Here is a 21213-nt window from a genome sequence, read left to right as displayed (position 1 = left end):
TGTATGAGAAATTATACCGTTGCATGGCAGGCTGCCAAATATGTATTATCCAAATATCTTTAAAAACTTGTTAACAAAATATGTTTACTTGTATACGTTCAGGGTGAAACAAAATCACAATATTAGCATAAGTAACGATTTGATTAGAAGGTATTCGATATCTATTTATCAAAAATACCCTCCTATCATCATTTATGTGTATAAATAGTTATTAAATGGGTGTTAACTTTGAATTTTCGAAGAAAGTAGAACATTTTGAGGTTATGTACGCTTTTAAAGTGTCGGCAACGTTCGGCAATGAAAGTGAATATTGATATTGGTTCATTAACTCGTGCCGAATGCAGAAAATTTTATGTGATTTTGCGTAAATTTGCTCGACAAGAATTATACAACTTTTTTAGGTTACCATATTTTCCATAATAGAGATTTTTTTGAAGTCAGGGTTAAACCTATTACCAAATAATGTTAGCCAAATTGAAGTCTACAGCATTCTGCTGTGTTCTAAAGTCAAATTAAGTACAAATCTTTTATAAATATATACAGTTATAGTCAAAATATGTCACATCATATTGTGGGATTTTCAAGGTAATACTCTTAAGGCATATTCACATTAAAACTAAAACGAAACACAACAAAAAAGCTTCTGAACTTATCGGACGTCGATGCCTTCAATTCTGTAGACAAATAACAGACCTTCCAGTTTTTGTCCCCAAAGGGTTAAGGTACCAGTTGTGTATTTGGTCCATAAAGGGTTAATTTTTTGGCCCACGTTGTTTCATTTTTCCCCCTGAATCTAAAAACGCTATATTAACTTAAACCAAATACTTGTTTTAACTTTAAGACTTTTGGCCAATAAAATGGGCCGTTTGACCTATAGTGCATTGGGAGGATACCAAAACATAGTTTTTTGCACAGTTTATACAGTTGGCCATTCAGAGTTCTGTTAACAACATTTGACAACAAACATAATAGATTTTACATTATTATGATTTTAGTTCCTTTGTATTTTAAATCACAATAATGTTTTTGACATCAAACATAATAGTCAGCTGGGCTTATTGGCCGACCTTATACTAGACCTTGGTTTTTTGTTTTTTTTTTTTTTTCGTTGACAATACCAAATACAAAGTAACAAGCACTTCAGTATACTTCACACTTCAGAACATGTAGCAAACCCCATCAAAGCAACTGCAATCGGACGGTATCGTTACAAGGTTTCTCTACCTAAACACCAACATACGAGTATATTTACAATTTTCCGAATTTGACTTATGTATCCAATGAGACTCGACATATCAAATTACCATAATTACTGTCGGGTAATTCCCCGTTTATATATAACCGGATTTAATAAACCGACTGGGTTTTAAATGTCAATTCCATTGCTTATATTTCAAAAAACAAGGTTAACCCTGCAAAAGGCTATAATATAAACGCCGTGTAACACTCTTTGTAATTTTTTGAGTTATGGAAAATTAACGATTATTTAACACCGCATCGTGATGGAAGACCAAAATAGCCTATTTCCCCTCTTAACATACACTTTCGTGGTTAAGGTTACTTGAAGTTCACATTTTTAGGGTTTTTTTATGTTTTCACGATTTTGCTTGAAAACGGTAAGTCCTATCGAAATGAGGCTAAAGAAAATATTGTTTCTGCAAAAATTCACTAGAGGATTGACCTTTACAATTTCGTAGGTTTTACCATTTTTGAGATATATAAGTTTAGGTCACATTTTTAGGTTTTTATTGTTAGGTTTTCACCATTTTGCTTGGGAACGGCAAGTCTTATCGAAATGGGACTGGAGAAAATCATACAGCTGTGGAAATTCTCTTCAAGACTGACTTTGGTAATATTTTCCTAGGTTCTACCATTTTTGAGATATATACGTTTAAGTTGGTAAATTGTAGTCATGGTATAGTTTTATAAAGAGGCGATACAGTCAGTGCAGAGAACATTTTCACTGCTACAACATTTTCTTTACACCCATTTCCATAGGACTTGCGGTTTTCAAGCAAAATCGTGAAAATATAAAAAAACCCTTTAAGTGGGAAGTTTGACCGCGATTTATTTAAAAAAGCCCTCCGGCTATTGCAGTTTCAGAAACCGCGAAAACTTCTCAGGTGTAAGCTCCTTCCATTTAATGGGCCGATTCCGTACAGCGAGGCGAGTCATGTCGCGTCGTCTATCGTCTCTGTGACAAAATTTAAAAAATGCACTACGTACAGCGGTAGAAAATAATCGTCGATAACAAGTTATTTTTATTATTTTTTTTATTTTATTTTTATTCGTTAGTAAAAATGTACGGCGACAGCTAATTTGTTGTCGCCGGAAAATGAACATTTCGGCGACAAAATTTGACGACGTCAGGCGATATTTCCATACGGAATCGAAAAATTGCATTTCGCAACGCGACACGACTCGCCTCGCTGTACGGAATCGGCCCATAAATTTGGTTAAGGGGCACCGTGGTAAGTCTTTCGTATGACTTCCCTTAAAGTACTACAAGGCCTTTCGTAGAAGTCCAACAGGATCTTTTACAGCAGACATAAATGACTTCTAATAAAACAAGTAAAAAAGTATCAGTCGGCTTTGCCGACAGAGATATACCCTCAGCCTGTGTATATTGAAACAATTCTTTTCCAAAAAACGCATGTATTTAGGGAGTTTTAAGAATTTTGGGCGTTTGAACTGACAAAAATGTTGATTAGGATTTAATATCAAAAGTTTTGCGGAGGAGATACTAAAAAGAATGGATCTCCAGCCACTATATATGGTACCATAGGGGTTTTTTAGAACTTCAGGGATGTTAGCTCAAGAAGTATGAACTTGCCCCTGAAACAACTTTTACCATCGCAATTGAGGCAGCGAATGCAAGTTGCTTCAACAAAAATCAAAGTGATTCGAAAGCAGGTCTTAAAGTGAACATGTATCCGAAATTTTGAGTGGGAGGTACTGGATGGAGTGGACAAATATAGTCCATATTTGAACCTGATCTATATCTGGTAGATATATTAGGATGTGTAAAGTATGGACCAATTCGGCCACTCTCTTCAAGAGTTATCGTACGCACAATTTTTCCGAACATTTTTGAACTTTTGTGGGGGAGGTACCTGAAGGAGTGGACCGATATGGTTTATCTTCGAACTTAAACTATGTTTGGACAAAATATTACTAAGGCCAAACTTTGGACCGAATCGGCAGACCTGTTCGAGAGTTATTTTGCCCTCCAACCTCCTCACACGGTGTCATAGGGTTTTTTTGCAACTTTCAGGCTATTTTCTCAGGAAGTATGGACTTGCCCCTGATGAAACTTATACCGTCGTATGGAGGGCAGTGAATACAAGTTGCTAAAGCAAAAATCAAAGCGATTCGAGAGATGTTCCTAAACTGAACTTTTCCAAAATTTTGTGTGGGAGGTACCCGACGGAGTGGACCGATTGAGTCCATATTAAAACCTGATCTAAGTCTGGTACACGCTCCACAATGGGCAAAGTATGGACCAAATCGGTTACACCCTTCAAGAGTTATCGTGCGTACAAATTTTCCGAACATTTTCGAACTTTGTGGGGGAGGTACCGGAAGCAGTGGACCGATATAGCTCATCTTCGAACTTAAACTAAGTTTCGACAAAATATTACGAAAGCCAAAATTTGAACCGAATCGGTTCATCCCTTCGAGAGTTATCGTGCGCTCCAGCCAGCCAGACAGACAGACGGACGGACATTGCTCAATCGACTCCAAATTGTCTGAAACACATTTCGTCCAAACATACTTGTGGTCTAAAACCATTATTTCGATGAGGCACATTTTGCCCGTATGAAAGTGTATATACCCTTCATAGCATAAAGGCTGAGGGTATAAAAAAAACAAGAGAAGAGAAGACCAGAGAGTCTTCCTTAAAATGACCTGTAAATCTTCTAAAAGGTATTCCCCAAGTATATTTGGAGCATGCAAACATTATTCCAATGAATTGACCCAAAAATGCTTCCGATATGCATTTTGTAGTCAAAATAGAGATTAAGAGTTTTTTTTTTTTAACTATGATAATTTAAATAAATTAAATTGATTTGACAAATTTTGATAAATGTAGAACAGATTGTTGCCCGGAGTCGGAGTCGAGCTTTTTTTCACCACTCCGGCTCCGACTCCGACTCCAGCAAAATTTGCTAGACTCCGACTCCAGACTCCGACTCCGAAGCCCTGATTCCTTATGTTGTTGTAGGCAGTGATGCCAGATTTGCCGATTTTTAGTTCAAAAAAATAGAAATGCCGATTTGCCGATTTTTACCCCTAAAATGCCGATTTTTAGTTAAGGCAACTTGTTCACATAAAATTTCCATTTTGTATGAAAATTGTGCTTACTAGAACTAATTTGGTACAATAACGAAGACAACTATATCGTCAAGAGTAGTTTGATTAATAATAATAATAAAGGCCTAACAGCTCAACTCGAAAGAGAATTAATTAAATATCACTATAAATGGCCTTCGCCTTAATAAGGCAAAAATAAAAAATAATTTCAGCATGAGCCAGGCTGGGATTCGAACCTGGGTCTCCGACAACTGAGTGTCAAGGTTGCCGGCGTCTTAGCGTTCTAAGCCACCATCAACTTGTCAAAACTTTAGTAGACAATAATTGATGATCAAAAAATAAAATCTTCTGATATAGAAGAGCAATTACTAATGATGTAGGAATAAAACTTACCATAGTATTTGTGAACATTGAAAAATGGGATTACCAAGCAGGACTATAGGAAAAGTTTGGAGTTTCAATTAACTGACATAATTTCGCATATACACTTATCTAATGAAGTTCGATATATATACCAGTTACCAAGCTTTGCCTTCGTCTGCCACAAAAACAACATCCTAATACACCTGAAGATCGGATTTACCACCCGTGAAACGTAGTGTAATGGTTGGATGCGTGGGACTTCGGTAGACTCCTAATTTTTCAATGTATCTCTAAAGGCCTAACAGCTCAACTCGAAAGAGAATTAATTAAATATCACTATAAATGGCCTTCGCCTTAATAAGGCAAAAATAAAAAATAATAATATTTGTTTAACATTTTATAAAAACAGTTTGAATTTTCTTGATTACCATAACGTGTACTTCAGTATATACGCCAAGGAAATTGTTCAAAAAACGAAATTGTCGAAAAGTGGGTTAGTGGAAATAATTAAAAACTGCAGAAACTTTTACATTGAACTTTGTGGTCAGATTTTGAAGCGGTTTAATTTTGAAAATAAATTTAAGTGCCTAGCTTCAATAAATCAAAGTTTTATAACACTGTGCAACACGAAAATTATTAACCATATTCTGACACCCCAGCGTGATAGAAGACCAAAAATGAAAGTACACGTGTCTCGCCGTTTTTTCGTGTATCATCAACTTTCGCGGTTATAGTCCTCCAAACATTTGAGGCTTTGATGTAAAAAGGGTCATTTAGTCAGGGCTATATCTTCTAAACCGTTAGAAAATTTGAATTTATCTCAGAGGCAAAGTTGTAACTCTTGTCTTAAAGAACAAACATTGTGAACACATATAATCCATCAAACTTCATCTGCAAGGTCAAAATCGCTATGGTCAATTTTTTTTTTAAATTTCGTCTCAAGTTTTGTTATACAGCTATCAAGCCGATCAAATTTGAAGCAAACAACCGATTACAAAAATGTACCTCAGATCTCAATAAACATCTTTCTAGAATATACGAACACTGTAGAAACGGATCTTAATGGCCAAAATAGCAAAACAATTGCGATTTTTATCCTCTTTTCTCGGCTTCTGCTCCATAGATACTAAACCGTTCAAAATTTTAAGGAAACAATCAACGACAATAGTGTAGCAGAGACATCAATAAACAACTTTCTGGAACATGCAAAATGTCTATGAACAGTTCTTAATTGTAAAAATAGCAAAAATTGTTTGAAAATATCCAATTTTTATACTTTTTTCTCCGACTCTGGTCCAAAGATACGCAACCGCCCAAAAATTAAGGATACAGTCAACCACAGAAATGTACATTAGATTTTAACAAACAAGTTTCTAGAACAAATGAATATTCTAGGAACGATTCTTGAAGCTCAAAATTCGATTATCTTAGATCATTCTTTCCTGTTCAGGTCCGTAAATAACAAACCTGTCAAATTTTCTTGAGTTTTTAACAGTTTGTTATTTCCAAACCTGAACAGGGGGAATGTTAAAAATAATTTAATTGTTCGTGAATTTCAGGCCTAAAAATCATTCCTAGAATCTTCGTATGTTCTAAAAAGTCGTTTATTGAAATCTTAGGTATATTTTTGTGGTTGACGGTATCCTTAATTTTTGGCCGGTTGCGTATCTTTGGACCAGAGTTGGGGAAAAAAGTATAAGAATTGGATATTTTCAAAAGATTTTTGCTATTTTTACCATTAAGAACCGTTCATAGACATTTCGTATGTTCCAGAAAGTTATTTACTGATGACTTTGCTACAATATTGTGGTTGATTGTTGTCTTGAATTTTGAACGGTTTAGTATCTATGGAGCAGAAGCCGAGAAAAGAGGTTAAAAATCGAAATTGTTTTTCTATTTGGACCATTAAGATCCATTTCTACAGACTTCACATATTCTAGAAAGATGTTTTTTGAGATCTGAGGTACATTTTTGTAGTTGGTTGTTTGCTTCAAATTTGATCGGTTTGATAGCTGTATAACAAAACTTGAGACAAAATTTTAAAAGAAATTTGACCATAGCGATTTTGACCTTGCAGATGAAGTTTGATGGATTATATGTGTTCACAATTTTTGTTCTTTAAGACAAGAGCTACAACTGTGCCTCTGAGATCAATTCAAATTTCCTAACGGTTTAGAAGATATAGCCCTGACTAAATGACCCTTTTTACATCAAAGCCTCAAACCTTTGGAGGCCTATAACCGCGAAAGTTGATGAGATAGGGAAAAACGGCGAGACACGTGTCTTCTCGTTTTTTGTGTTCTATCACACTGTGGAGTCAGAATATGGTTAATAAAACATGACTCAAAAAATTACACACAGTGTAGTAAATGGCACACAAGATTCATTTTTCGACATTATAAAGGAATACGAATGCTTTATAAACATAAATGAAAAGCAAGAATCACGCGAACTTTCACGTTTAAATTTCAAAAATTTGTTTAAAGATAAAAACGTAGAGTTGCTAGAATTTTGGAAAACAATGTGTGAATTAATATGTGCAAATTCTGAATCATTATTTAATATTTTGTCCAAATTTATTAAAATTGTTTTAGTCTTGCCACATTCTTCAGCAAATGTGGAAAGAGTTTCTAGCCAAGTACATTTAAATAAAAACAAGTGCCGAGATCGATTAGTTAGGGACTCGATGGAAGGAATTCTCTTTACTAAAGACTACTTAAAATTAAATAAGTCTAACTGTTATAATGTTGTCATTAAAAATGATTTGTTACAAAACTTTAATTCAAATATTTATTACATAAATTTAATTTAATTGTAAACCAACATTTCAAAATTCCAATACAACTAGTAAGAAAGTGTCAGTCGGCTTTGCTGACAGAGGTATACACTCATTGAAACTGAATTGAATTCTTCTACGGACAGATCGAATGTTTTTAAGGTCTTTTCAGAATTATGTGGCCATTTTTAGACATTTTAACTTGCCGAAAAATGTGGATTAAAATTTAAATTCAAAAGTGTTGTGGAGGTGGTACTTAAAGGAATGAACCCACATAGTCCATTAGGGAAGTGGATTTTATTTTGAGAGTTATATCGTTTGGATAGATATCGCGCCCATTAGTCATTTCAGTGGGTCATCGTTTAACTTTTGGAATCGGTTGATCAGTTCGAGAATTATCGTGCTCTACAGCCACTACATTTGGTGCCATAGGGGTGTTTACACCTCTCGGGCTATATTCTCAAGAAGTATGGACATGCCCCTGAAAAAGCTTTTACCGTCGTAATGGAGGCAGCGTATTCAAATTGTTTCAACCAAAATCGAAGTGATTCGAGAGCAGGGGCTAGATTCTTGTTCTATGAAAAATTGAAATGAAAAATATTTCCTTTATAATTTTTTTCATTTGACAGTTTTCTCCTTTGTAAAAGTTTTCATTTTACATTTTCATAGAAACGGAATTGGGCCTCAGTAGTGCGATTCTGTAACTCCTTAACGACAGAATTAACGACGAATGTCGGTAGATAACGATAATTTTCGGTAAGTGCTATTCTGTATACCAATTTTAACAAATTTTGTCGGTAAATTTTGTCGTTAATTACCGAAAATTATTGTTAAGTTAACAACCAAAAAAAAGTTGTTGTTAAGTCTTAACGACAGTAATTGCAATATTTTGTTGATTTCTTTTAAAAACGGCGTTTTTATATGAGCATATGTTATGTTAATGAGGAGTGTACACAAGGTAAATTCTGCCTTATTGAGAAAAATCTTCTTAAAGCGTTTACATAAGGGTTAACTATGTATGATAACATGGGTCAGCTTCGCCACTGTTGTGCTTTCGCCAGCGCCGATTTTATTGAATCTGCATAAAGATCATCAAAGTTCTCTTTGATCTTCGATTAACTCATAAATTTCCTTTAGACCACCTTCATGTAGCATCAATTAAATCGGCGCTGGCGAAGGCGCAACAGTGGCGAAGCTGCCCCATGCTATCCTACATATGAAGACTACGCTAACCTTTGTTTTACTTACTAAAGAGGAAAAACGTTATCTAATGCTTCAAAAGAACTCAAGTGTGGTACTGCTATGTAAGACCTATACCAATGTCCGTAACACTATCTTTCTAGGAGGCTTTCGTTGGCTTTAATTTAGCATTGAGGCCAACACGTGAATATTATTACAATAACCCACTTTGTTCTGTGATAATCTTACATATTTTAAGTCAGCATCACTAACAATCAGAATACTAAAAATGGCGTATAAGCATGGATTTTCGAACTTTTCATACTCTCCGCTATGAGAAATTTCATTTAATGTGGGCGCGAATTGAATATTTGAATATATAAACTCAAATGACGGTAACGTGGATCCACGATCACTGAAGGGGCTTAAGTCATGTCAAATATCAAAGCTGAATTTCCATACAGAGCGCTACAACCCAAAATATGATCCCAACTTTTAATTAAAAAATACAACTGCGCTTTTAAAAAAGATTAATGATGGTTTTATCACTTTTATTACTTTTAAATCACACACACAATAAAAACATCTTAAGAAATCCTTCTTTACTGGCATCCGTATTCATCCAAACGACACACATTTGAGCCAAATTCCTTCAAAAATCTGAATTGTTTCCTTCTTAAACGCTTTATGTTTTGTACTCGCGACGAAATAATGTTTTCAGCTTCAAAATATATTATAATTAATATTAAAATATAATATTTGACATTTCCTTCCTATCGATTTTCGTCGGTATAAGTTAACGATTTCTACAATCGTTAACATAAAGTTACAGAATAGCACATTCGTTAACTCAACCGAATATTTTCGTTAACTACCGATGTCGGTTCGTTATTAAAAAAAGTTACAGAATCGCACTACAGGTCTTAAAAAAAACTTATACGAAATTTAGTGTGGGAGGTACCCGAAGGAATAGACAAATAGAGTCCATATTCGTACCTAATCTATATCTTGTAGACATATTAGGACTGAATCATCGACTAAATCAGTCACTCCTTTCAAGAGTTATCGCGCGTACAATTTTTCCGAACATTTTTGGACTTTTGTGTGGGAGGTTCCCGAAGGAGTGGACCGATTGAGTACGTATTGGAACCTCATCTAAGTCTGGTAGACATTTCACGATGTGTAAAGTATGGACCAAATAGGTTACTCCCTTCAAGAGTTATCGTACGCACAAATTTTCCGAACATTTTCGAACTTTTGTGGGAGAGTCAGCCAGACAGACAGACGGGACATTGCTAAATCGACTCCAAATTGTCTGAAACACATTTCGTCCAAACATACTTGGGGTCCAAAACCATTATTTCGATGAGGTACCTTTTGCCCGTATGAAAGTTTATATACCCTCGTTAGCATAAATGCTGAGGGTATAAAAACAATCACCTTATTAATAACCTCTTAAGACAATATTTTGATACGTTTTGTTTAGCTTGACTGAATTGAAAATATATTGATTTCATATATACATACACGTACTTATAAATATATACTACATATGCATATGGTAAAACCATTTATATTCATACATACATATTTTGAATTATTGCCTTGGTTTATGAATTGTTAATTGTTTTGTTGCACTTAAAATGTTATTTTTTTACTTATGCTTATTAAATATAACAATAATTTGAGCTGAAAAAAACGTTATTTAATTTGCCGATTTTTTGCCGATTTTGAAAAATTTCTGCCGATTTTGCCGATTTTGGTACCCGAAAAGTGCCGATTTTCGGCGCTTCGATGAGCGCAATGGAATTAGTTAAAATTGGCATAACCTGGACATGTTTTGTGTTTGCCAATACTCGTACTCATACGTGACATTTATATAAAAGTTATGCAAAAATTGTATATGAGAATTATGTACATACATATATGTATACAACCAAATCAAAAATATCAGTAAGTCTCGGTCCACACTAGAGTGATTTCATTGAATGAAATTCATGTAATTATGCGTTTCTAGATCGAGTTCCATACTAGAGTAAAATCATGAAATTGGCGTAATGAGGAATTCGAACTAAGAACGACTAATTTCATGAAATTTTTTAATCGTCTGTTCCGATTTAAGAAGTGTTTTATATTATTCGCTAGGACTAGAGTTGGGCAACCTAGTTCCTGGAGCGGATCGATCTTTCTAGTTCCTTTTGGGAAAAGGAACTAGTTCCTTAATATAGTTCAATAGTTCCAAATAGTTCCGAGAGCGATATATTTCAATGAATCTTTCCTTTCATCGTTCTTTCTATTTCCTTCGTTCCAAATAGTTCCAAGACCGATATAGTTCAATGAATCTTTCTCTTTCGTCGTTCTTTTTATTTCCTTCTTTCAAAATAGTTCCGAGAGTGCAGAAGTTTAACAAATCTTTCTCTTTCTTTGTGTTTTCATCTTCTGGTGGATGAATTGACATACAAATAAATAAATTGCAGCGATGTAACGAGGATGTGACTTACGTTTATTTAACCTAGCGGCCGCATCTGAATGATGAAGGAACCGAACGTGAAAGATCGAAGTGAGTGTAGAAGTAAATAAAGAAAATTAATTATGCAAATGAAAGGAATTATATGCACGGCTGGAACTATACGAACTAAAGGAACTATATAAATGAAATAGCCGGATATAGTTCCAATAGTTCCTTGTCCGGAATAGTTCCTTGGAACTAGTTCGTTCAGGAACTAAACAACTCTAGCTAGGACGATCGATAAGAAAAAATGTAAACAATCGTCAAATGATCGTCGTTAGGAATAACAGAAGATTCATCTGATCGAACAATTTTCCAAAAATTCAAAAAATGTTGGCAGGGATTTGTGAGAGTATGTGGATTAATTATATGTGTAAGGATAGTGACACCATCCTTGCCTCCTGATGAAGATGATCCACACTCGACATCAGGACACATCCGGAACTGAGTGATCTGAAGAGCTCTTCACCTTGCATTGCTTAAAAACTATGTTCAAACTGGGACAGCGTATTTTAGCACTGAGCGACTTACTGCTTTATATGTAGTCAGCAGGACATCCTTGTCCTTACTCCAGGACGTGCTTTATTCCTTTTTTGAACCTTCGTTTTAACGGGGGTTGTATTTTTGGACAACGTGAGGAGGTCGAAAATGACACCAAGAATTCTAGGATTCCGGACAGTTGGTATCTCCAGATCTCCGACCTTGATGTTCGGCGTCCAGCGAAAAGGTGTTTATGTAGCAATTTATTTCGTCCTCCTTCGAGCAGATGTTAAAAACCTGTTGCCATAATAGTGGAGTCGTCCGCATATGTTACAAGTTTAAGTCCTTCTGGAGGTAATGATTAAAAAGCAGTGGAGAGATGATTGGTAGGCTGTTGCGTTGCTCTCGAGATTGACTGTGCAGAAGTTGTTGCATTCCTATTGCAACAAGTTCAAACGAATTTGTATCAATTTCACTAGAATGCTATACTCAGACATAGCTTGGAAAACCTTTGATCTTAGAAGGGGCACTGAAAGTCGACAAATAGGATTTGGCGTATGATCCATCATCCACAAAAAAGTGTTGTATCGGCAACGATTTTATATACATTTTTTATTAATTCCGCATAACCAAGGTCTATACCGGATTGGTAGTTTTATATTCAGCTGGACTTATCTGACCGACCTGGCATAGACCTTGATCATAACTACGACTTAATAAACAATTTTACAATGTTTAAATATTACTTTACATACGGTAGTTGTGCGCAAAATAATAATAGACTGGTACGGGAGTAGAGAGAACATTAAAATCGACATTAATTTGGAAAATATCCAAATTCAATTACGTGCATAATAAAGTAAATTCAATTTAGGACGAAACAAAAACAAGCCTCTCAATTATTATTTTGCACTCAACTGTTTCTCAAACGGTATCGGTGTGCCGCCACGAAGTAGTTCTAGTTACATACATAACATTTACACTTATCCCCCTCCTCTCACATTGTGGCTGACATTTTCTTATACTTATCTAATGTTAAAACAATTGCAATTTGCATTTAGCATTATTGGATCACAATTTGATAGCAATTTAGAAGAATACTTAATAGTTTCGATTGATTCACTGAACTTAAAAACTAAATCAATTTGTTTAAAAATTGAAGTCGTAATCAAAATGTCGGATGTGTGCGTATGAAGTAGGTGTCATACTCTTTTTCTATCCACTTGATTAGCTTGTCCACATCTTTGGTAACTGAACTTTTCTGTGTCAACGGATCAAAAACCACAAACAGTTCATAGTATTCAGTGGACCAAGCCAAGGCCACTTCATTGCTACGTGTTTCCAAAATCAACTTGAGTGGGCGTTTACTGCTGCGTATACGTTCCAAAAGATCACAGTAAATAGATTCTAAACGTTCAAAATCCCTTAGATTTGTATAGGGAGCAATAATTTCTGAGCAAAGTATTTGGGCCGCAGATTTAGGTTTGTACACAAAATGCCTTAATTCAGGTATGCCAATCGAGTTGAGCTGTTGTTTTCCTCTTGAGGTTTGTAAGACAGCTTCATTAATTGCTTCAATACATTGTGAGCGTTTTAGTTTTTCCGTTATTGATTGCTTGGCCTCGGACAAGACGAAAAATGCATCACGATCCACGGAAAGTAGAAGAAGACAAGCCGGTGAATTTTCTTCCAAATAAGAGACGTGTGCATGCAGGTAGCCATTCATATCGAATTTAGGCAAACATATGGGTGTCCAATTTTCAGAGGGTTTAAATGATTCGGAACATTCAATTAAATTAACAATTAACCTAGAAAAATAAAAAGTATTAATTATCTCCTCATGTTGTTGTTGTAGAAATCCAATTAATAAAAAACTTACCTTAAATCTGCTGGATGTATTGAATACTTTTTCATTTGCACCAATGACACTAATCTATTCTGAGCTAAGAGTATAGCAAATACTAAGTTTTTAATTTTCGAACAATTTTCTTTGATAGCCTGTGATATGGACGATCGCACCGAGGACTGTAGCGGCAGGATACGTATTGAATTTGTTAGAAATGCAAAAACATTGTTGGAAATTTTCTTGCCACTGCTATCGTTGAGTAACAAATTATTGATTAGTCGTTCACTGCCCTCTAGTAGACGGCGCAAGTCGAAATTTTTACGTTGATTGAAGATTTTTGTTAATTGGCTATAGGTCAGGGTGGATATTATTTGATTGTGTACATCGCTGGAAAGTAGTAACAAGAATAACGATTAAAAATAATGGATCTTAAAAAAATATGAACTTATTCCAACTTACTTCAGTTGCATTTGTAATTGGGCCACACTTAAATGTGTCCTCGATGCTGCAACAAATATCAAATTGCTCTTGACCATGAATACAAATTGTACATCTTTAGCTTTAATGGATGTTATTGCATCTTGGCTATTCTCAACGAAACTAACCAAGGCCTGAATAATACCAAATAAAATGGCCAACTTATCTTCGTTGCCATGCAATGAATATATGGGCTTACCAGCCTCACTCAATATAAATATATGCTTCTTTTGGCCTTTCCATGTAGGATCATGAGCCATTATACTATTACCATCGTCCAGACTGTCTTGTACTAATGCTTTGGCTAGGGGTGGTTGTGATTGTTCCACCAATTCCTCATCTGTTGTTGTGCTGCAAACACTAGTTGTTGACTTGAAAATTGTTTCATCATTGCCAGCACTTACATGGCCATTCAGATCATCTGTGGTGACTGTATCATTGCAACTGACCACCTCACCTTGATCTGAGTCCATGTCGTTTTCAGCATCGAAGAACACCGTCGAATTTGTTGAATTTGATGAGGCTGTTGGCGGATCCAAATTAATTTCAGACATTTTTCTTGTTTTGTTCGTTATAATGGGATTATTGTTTAATTCGTTTAATTAAGAAAGCAATGCATTTTCCAGTTGCGAACAGAAAAATAATCCAGTTCAAGAAACGAGTTCACTTTTCTCACTGTTCATTGTTCTCACAATAGCTCACTATGGTGAATAAGGAGTTCAACGAACGAGTGGGACAAAACAGATTACACGACAAATGAAAATAACCAAAACAAAAATAAGGTTGAGAATGGTGTGAAGCATAATGCGACAGGATAAGAATGAGGTGTAAAGCAGACGACGAAAAATTACAAAGCCCAATGCACATTGAATAAGGTAGCCGATTCGACGAATAGCAACAACAAAAAACCTCTTGTTGTACAACTGTAAATTGGTCTGTTCCTTTACTTTTAAAAATGGTAACAGTGGCAGAAAATGGTAAAAGTGGTAAACTGCTATCATATAAATTGTATGCTATTAAAAGTAAGGGAACACTTTGCAGGTTAAAAATGGTAAGAAATGGTAACCTCAGGTAAGTAAAGGAACACAGCTAATGTCACTTTTGTTATGGGTTATAGCTACATTACATTTGGTCTGTTCCTTTACTTTAAAAATGGTAGCAGTGGCAAAAAATGGTAAAAGTGGTGAACTGGTCTCATATAAATTGTATGCTTGTTGAAATAAAGGAACGCTTTGCAGGTTAAAAATGGTAAGAAATGGTAACCTCAGGCAGGTAAAGGAACAGAGCTATTACGTGTATTTCATGTGTATGTTTTGACTTTTTTTGTCCTCGTGTAATTCTTTGTGTGTGCGAAAAATGGCATTTTACATATGATTTATAAAGTTTGCTTCCGTGGATGCAGTGAATCAATACAAGTGCACAGAACAATTGCCGTTGGAGTACATCTTTTTCTATGAATTCACTAATGAATTAAACAAGGGAGCGCGCAGCTACGATGCACTCCATTTTGCACATAAAGAACATTTGAACATAACATATTCAATATTTTACGATGCCCCTACATGGGTAATTGTGTCTTGGTATGTATCATGTCGTATGAACGTGTTAATTCATATAAGTAATTGTGAGAGCGAACAACGTAATTAAAGTACAGGAATAGATATGAACATGGCATAAGCAAAACCATGGTGTAAATTCGCCTGGAGCAAAACTATCTATCGGTATTTAAGTTTTAAAAAATAATCGATACTATCGTAGTGCCATCAATTTTTTTTGCCAGCTCTAGTGTACTCCTCTGTTATCGATTCTATTGATAACATTCTCCCATTACTGTGATCACAAATTGCACACCACTAGATTGAATAATAAAGAAAGAACGAGGAGAAAATTTCACAAAATGTTAATGAATTGTTTAAAAAATGGTATGTAATGAATTATACACTATTTGCCATGTAATCCCTAACAAAATATCTTCTCTTTCTAGCTAGAATAGGCCTTTTGCGACAAATTCATTCGCAGTCAACGGCCGCTGCAGCAGTTCCCACACCTGTCACTGCTTCAAATGAACCCGAAGATATTTCCATCATTGAGCAACGCATTTTGGAACATCCAGACTACTTCCAAGTCCACAATTTATTCACCGTCAGAGATTTATTTAATGCTCGTGTACACTATGGTCATAAGGAGGGTTCACTGGATGATCGTATGCGACCTTACATTTATGGCAGTCGTTTGGGTCATTTAATTTTCGACTTGGATAAGACAGCTGCTCATTTAAGGGATGCCTTGAACATTACAGCTCATATTGCATTCCGTGATGGCATTATTTGCTTCTTTAATCGGAATTCCCTTAATGCCCACTTGGTGGAAAAGAAAGCAATGGAAGCTGGTGAATTTTCACACACTCGTTTCTGGCGTGGTGGTATCTTTACGAATTCGAATGTACAATTCGGTGCTGTAACACGCCTACCCGATCTTTGTATATTCCTGAATACACAAAACAATGTTTTGAGCCAACACACGGCGGTGAGAGATTGTGCCAAAATGGCCATACCCACTGTCGGAATAGTTGATACAAATTGCAATCCAAATCTAATTACTTATCCGGTGCCGGGTAATGATGATTCCCCTGCGTCGGTGGAGCTCTACTGTGACCTCTTTAAGTCGGCCATTTTGAGAGGCAAACAAAAAAGGCGTGAAATGTTGGGAGAACCTGAACCAGTCACCACCAACACCAGTGCCAGAAACACCAACAGAAGACGAAACAAAGCTTAAGTATAGTTATTTTTGTTTATTTGTTAAATCCATAATGAGAATAAACTTGTTTATGAAGATACATGTTGGAATTGTGTTGAAGTTACACTATGCATTAACCCGCCAGATACGAAATAAGGATATTTTGTAGCACCGCCCAATATTTTTCTACCAAACGTGTTATCAGATGCTGTTGGGCTTTTTGGATTAACCGATGACACCTCACCAAAATTTCCGAAATTGCCATAATTAACATACGGTGCACCCTTGGAAGTTTCAGCAGAACCCTTATTTAGGACGTACAGTTCTCCCGGTGTATCGGATTTAGGCTGTTTTACATAATTGCCACCGTACTTTTCTTCAAGTCTCTTTTTGTGAGCAGCCATTCTCTCCCGAGCGTTCTCCAAACGGAGGCGATCTTTTTCATCCAACTCACTGGGATCCTTTTTGCCCAGTCTCTGAACAACTCTTTTGGCATTATAAAATTCTCTATTTTTGTATGGTTTCATTGATTCGTTATATTCTTTCCACATTTGTTTTCTTTCCGATGGATTGCTGGCAGAATTTAGATCTGGAGGTTTTGGCATTGGTATGTAGGGTTTATTCGGCTCTTTACGTGGATTCTTTATAAAAATTTCTGGTTCAGTTTTTTTATTCGGTTCTGGTGGCGGCAAACTTGTAGACTTTTCTTTGGGTTTATTTTTATTTCCACCGCTTGCTGCTGGTGGCGCTGTTATAGTCTTTTTCAAATCATCAAGTAATTGTTTAGCCCGCGGATTATTGCGGAATGGATTTTGTTGTATTGTTTCCTCAATCATGTCTTTCTGTTTGAATAAAGTATCTGTTTTGAAAAACATATCGGATGAGTTACTGTTCTTTGGTGAGTTCGCTCGGTTCGGCCTATTTCCAAAGTGTCTGTTGGAAAACGATTGTTGTCCATTAAAATTATTTCGATTATTCGAGCCAAAATCAAAATTGGGAAAATTGAAGTTTCCCCCTCCATTACTTCCATTGCTGAATGGACTATTAAAATTATTTTCTCTATTAAAATTTATGTTATTGCAGTTATTGAAACCATTTCCATAATTACTACCATTGAAGTTCATTGAATTGTTGTAACCACCATTTCCAAAGTTGCCGTTTCCATTAAAGTTCATTGCACAATTCCCAAAATTGTTGTTATTGCTGTTCATATTCATGCTATTTCCGAAGTAGTTCCATCGACCACCATTGTTATTATTACTCGGTCCAAAATTATTAAAGTTTGCCCGCTGATTATTATTCGGTACATACAAGTTGTTCGCAATTAAAGGTGGGGGTGGTGGTGGTGCAGATAACTTTTTAGACCTTGGGTTGTTCTTTTTAGTGTTGTTATCTGGTGGATTGTTTGCTGCGGCCTCCTTTTCTTTTCTCATTTTCCAGTCCAAAAATGATACTTTCGGACCTAAATCGTCCTTTGATGCCTTTGATGAGGAACTGGACTTGGAGTCGGACATTTCTTTTCTTCTGTGTATGCAAACGAGAAAATTGTTTTTGCTGTCAGCAGGGATCTATAAGCCAATTGCGAACCGATAAATGACGGAAATCGATTTACGGAATTGATCACAGTCTATACAGTAGAGCTGGCAAAAAATCGATGGCACTATCGATAAAATCGATTGTTTTTTAAAAATTAAATATCGATAAATAGTTTTGCCTATCGATATTATCGGAACAAAAACCCCCAACCCAAAACTCATTAAAATAAATAGAAATTTCGTTGCTTTTCGGTTTTGTGTGTGTGAGAAAATAAGCCCGTAGTCACACGTACATATTTTTCGGAAAGGTAAAATGTATTATTTTAAAGTTTTTGCCTTTTTAGGGGCGAAGGCCATTATTTGTGAGATTTAATTAATTTAATTAATCGAGCTTTTTTATGACCTAAGGAGATTACATTGAAAAATTGATATCTAGCGAAGTCCTACACACACACACATCAACCACTACGCGACGATCGTTTCGTTAGCTGGTTAGGCTAACATCATCAGGCATATTAATGTGTTGTTGTTGCTAGACAATTTTCGCCATTTGGAGCTCCTATTTATACATCCAAGATTGCAAATTTTGCATTTGTGAAGTTCAAATTGCAGCTTTTTATTTCCAAAGACGACTCATTTGTCCCCCTTCTATTCCAGAAATCAATTTTTTCAATGTTACATTCATATTACAGTCGATAGCTTTTTTCCATCGTAGACTGTATATATGTCTTTCAAATCGAAAGATTTTTTAAGTGGATTGTGGTTTAGAACGCTAAGACGTCAGCAACATTGTCTGTTAGTTGGCGACGACCCAGGTTCGAATCCCAGCCGGGCTCAGCTGAATGTTTTATTTTAAAGTTTTTGCCTTTTTAGGGGCGAAGGCCATTATTTGTGAGATTTAATTAATTTAATTAATCGAGCTTTTTTATGACCTAAGGAGATTACATTGAAAAATTGATATCTAGCGAAGTCCTACACACACACACATCAACCACTATGCGACGATCGTTTCGTTAGCTGGTTAGGCTAACATCATCAGGCATATTAATGTGTTGTTGTTGCTAGACAATTTTCGCCATTTGGAGCTCCTATTTATACATCCAAGATTGCAAATTTTGCATTTGTGAAGTTCAAATTGCAGCTTTTTATTTCCAAAGACGACTCATTTGTCCCCCTTCTATTCCAGAAATCAATTTTTTCAATGTTACATTCATATTACAGTCGATAGCTTTTTTCCATCGTAGACTGTATATATGTCTTTCAAATCGAAAGATTTTTTAAGTGGAAAAAATCTTTCGATTTGAAAGACATATATACAGTCTACGATGGAAAAAAGCTATCGACTGTAATATGAATTTAACATTGAAAAAAAAAAATTGATTTCTGGAATAGAAGGGGGACAAATGAGTCGTCTTTGGAAATAAAAAGCTGCAATTTGAACTTCACAAATGCAAAATTTGCAATCTTGGATGTATAAATAGGAGCTCCAAATGGCGAAAATTGTCTAGCAACAACAACACATTAATATGCCTGATGATGTTAGCCTAACCAGCTAACGAAACGATCGTCGCATAGTGGTTGATGTGTGTGCAACCACTGCAATTTGAACTTCACAAATGCAAAATTTGCAATCTTGGATGTATAAATAGGAGCTCCAAATGGCGAAAATTGTCTAGCAACAACAACACATTAATATGCCTGATGATGTTAGCCTAACCAGCTAACGAAACGATCGTCGCATAGTGGTTGATGTGTGTGTGTGTAGGACTTCGCTAGATATCAATTTTTCAATGTAATCTCCTTAGGTCATAAAAAAGCTCGATTAATTAAATTAAGTAAAATGTATTTTTTTAAATATTTTTATAAGATAAAAGCCATTTTTATTCTCCTTTGCATATCTGTGAACTACTTGTGCAAAATGTCAAAAAAGGTATTGACATTTCCGCCATTTTCATCCCCAAATTAATGGTGTGGACAGCTTACCGATAATATCGATAGTAATCGATATTTTAAACTATTATATCGAAAATATCTAAAGCTGAGTACACATTGCCAGTTTTGAATGACAGCTTTGTTGGTGCTTGCTAGTGTGGCCGTTCATTTTTGTCATTCATCATGCAACCACCAAATATTTTGTGGTTGCTGGACGGTTGGACAGTTATCGATAATTGCAAAAAATCGTCATTCAAAACTGACAATGTGTACTGTACTTAATGTTGGGAATATCGATGGCTTGTCAGCTCTACTATACAGTCGGACACAGCCCAAACTAGTTAGCCCTGAATATTTAGTTTGCTGTCAAATACATTATTGTGACATAGAGCTGGCAAAAAATCGATGGCACTATCGATAATATCGATTGTTATTTAAAAATTCAATATCGATAGATAGTTTTACCTATCGATATTATCGGAATAAAAACCCCTAACCTAAAATTCATTGAAATAAATTTCGCTACTTTTCGGTTATGTGTGTGTGAGAAAGTAAGCCCGTAGTCACACGTACACATTTTTCGGTAAAGTAAAATGTATTTTTTTATTTTTTATAAAATAAAAGCAATTGTTTATTCTCCCTCACATTTCTGAGAACTACTTGTGCAAAATTTCAAGAGAATCATTGACATTTCCGCCATTTTCATTTCCAAATTAATGGTGATGACAACTTAACGATAATATCGATAGCAATCGATATTTTAAAACATTATATCGAAAATATCTAATGTTGGGAATATCGATGGTTTGCCAGCTCTATTGTGACATAAAATACAAAGGAAATCAAGTCACAATAATGAACAATCTATTATATTTAGCTGTGTTCCTTTACTAACCCTGCGTTTACAAAAGACAGGACAGTTGACTTCATGTATTGATTGTCAAAAACCCAAAACTTGCCTCTGTGACGTAGGCGTCCAGACAACTGCAAAACCAGTTGTAAAATTATGAATGAAAATCATAGATTTCTTTTTGTTTTCCGTTCACATATTTTGTTTTTGTACCTA

General features: G+C 35.4%; 3 protein-coding genes across 3 annotated transcripts in view; 1 reads left to right on the top strand and 2 right to left on the bottom strand.

Annotated features, from left to right (window-relative positions):
- The window catches only part of LOC141395228 (uncharacterized), a 76774-nt gene that overhangs the window by 37489 nt on the left and 18072 nt on the right, over window positions 1–21213 (bottom strand). The gene's annotated exons all lie outside the window — the stretch shown is intronic.
- Window positions 12219–14656, bottom strand: Mon1 (vacuolar fusion protein MON1 homolog). The gene is made up of 3 exons (XM_073964642.1): window positions 13927–14656; window positions 13501–13854; window positions 12219–13429 (listed from the first exon to the last, which is right to left on the bottom strand). Exons 1-3 carry the CDS (start codon window positions 14496–14498, stop codon window positions 12790–12792), a joined length of 1566 nt encoding a protein of 521 aa, XP_073820743.1. The 5' UTR covers window positions 14499–14656; the 3' UTR covers window positions 12219–12789.
- Window positions 15730–16780, top strand: mRpS2 (mitochondrial ribosomal protein S2). The gene is made up of 2 exons (XM_073964701.1): window positions 15730–15866; window positions 15929–16780. Exons 1-2 carry the CDS (start codon window positions 15842–15844, stop codon window positions 16717–16719), a joined length of 816 nt encoding a protein of 271 aa, XP_073820802.1. The 5' UTR covers window positions 15730–15841; the 3' UTR covers window positions 16720–16780.

The sequence above is a fragment of the Musca autumnalis genome, unplaced genomic scaffold (genome assembly GCF_047663935.1).
Source record: "Musca autumnalis isolate F117 unplaced genomic scaffold, ASM4766393v1 scaffold_2, whole genome shotgun sequence".
In the NCBI taxonomy this organism is placed as follows: domain Eukaryota; kingdom Metazoa; phylum Arthropoda; class Insecta; order Diptera; family Muscidae; genus Musca; species Musca autumnalis.
This window is presented reverse-complemented; position numbering and strand designations above follow the sequence as displayed.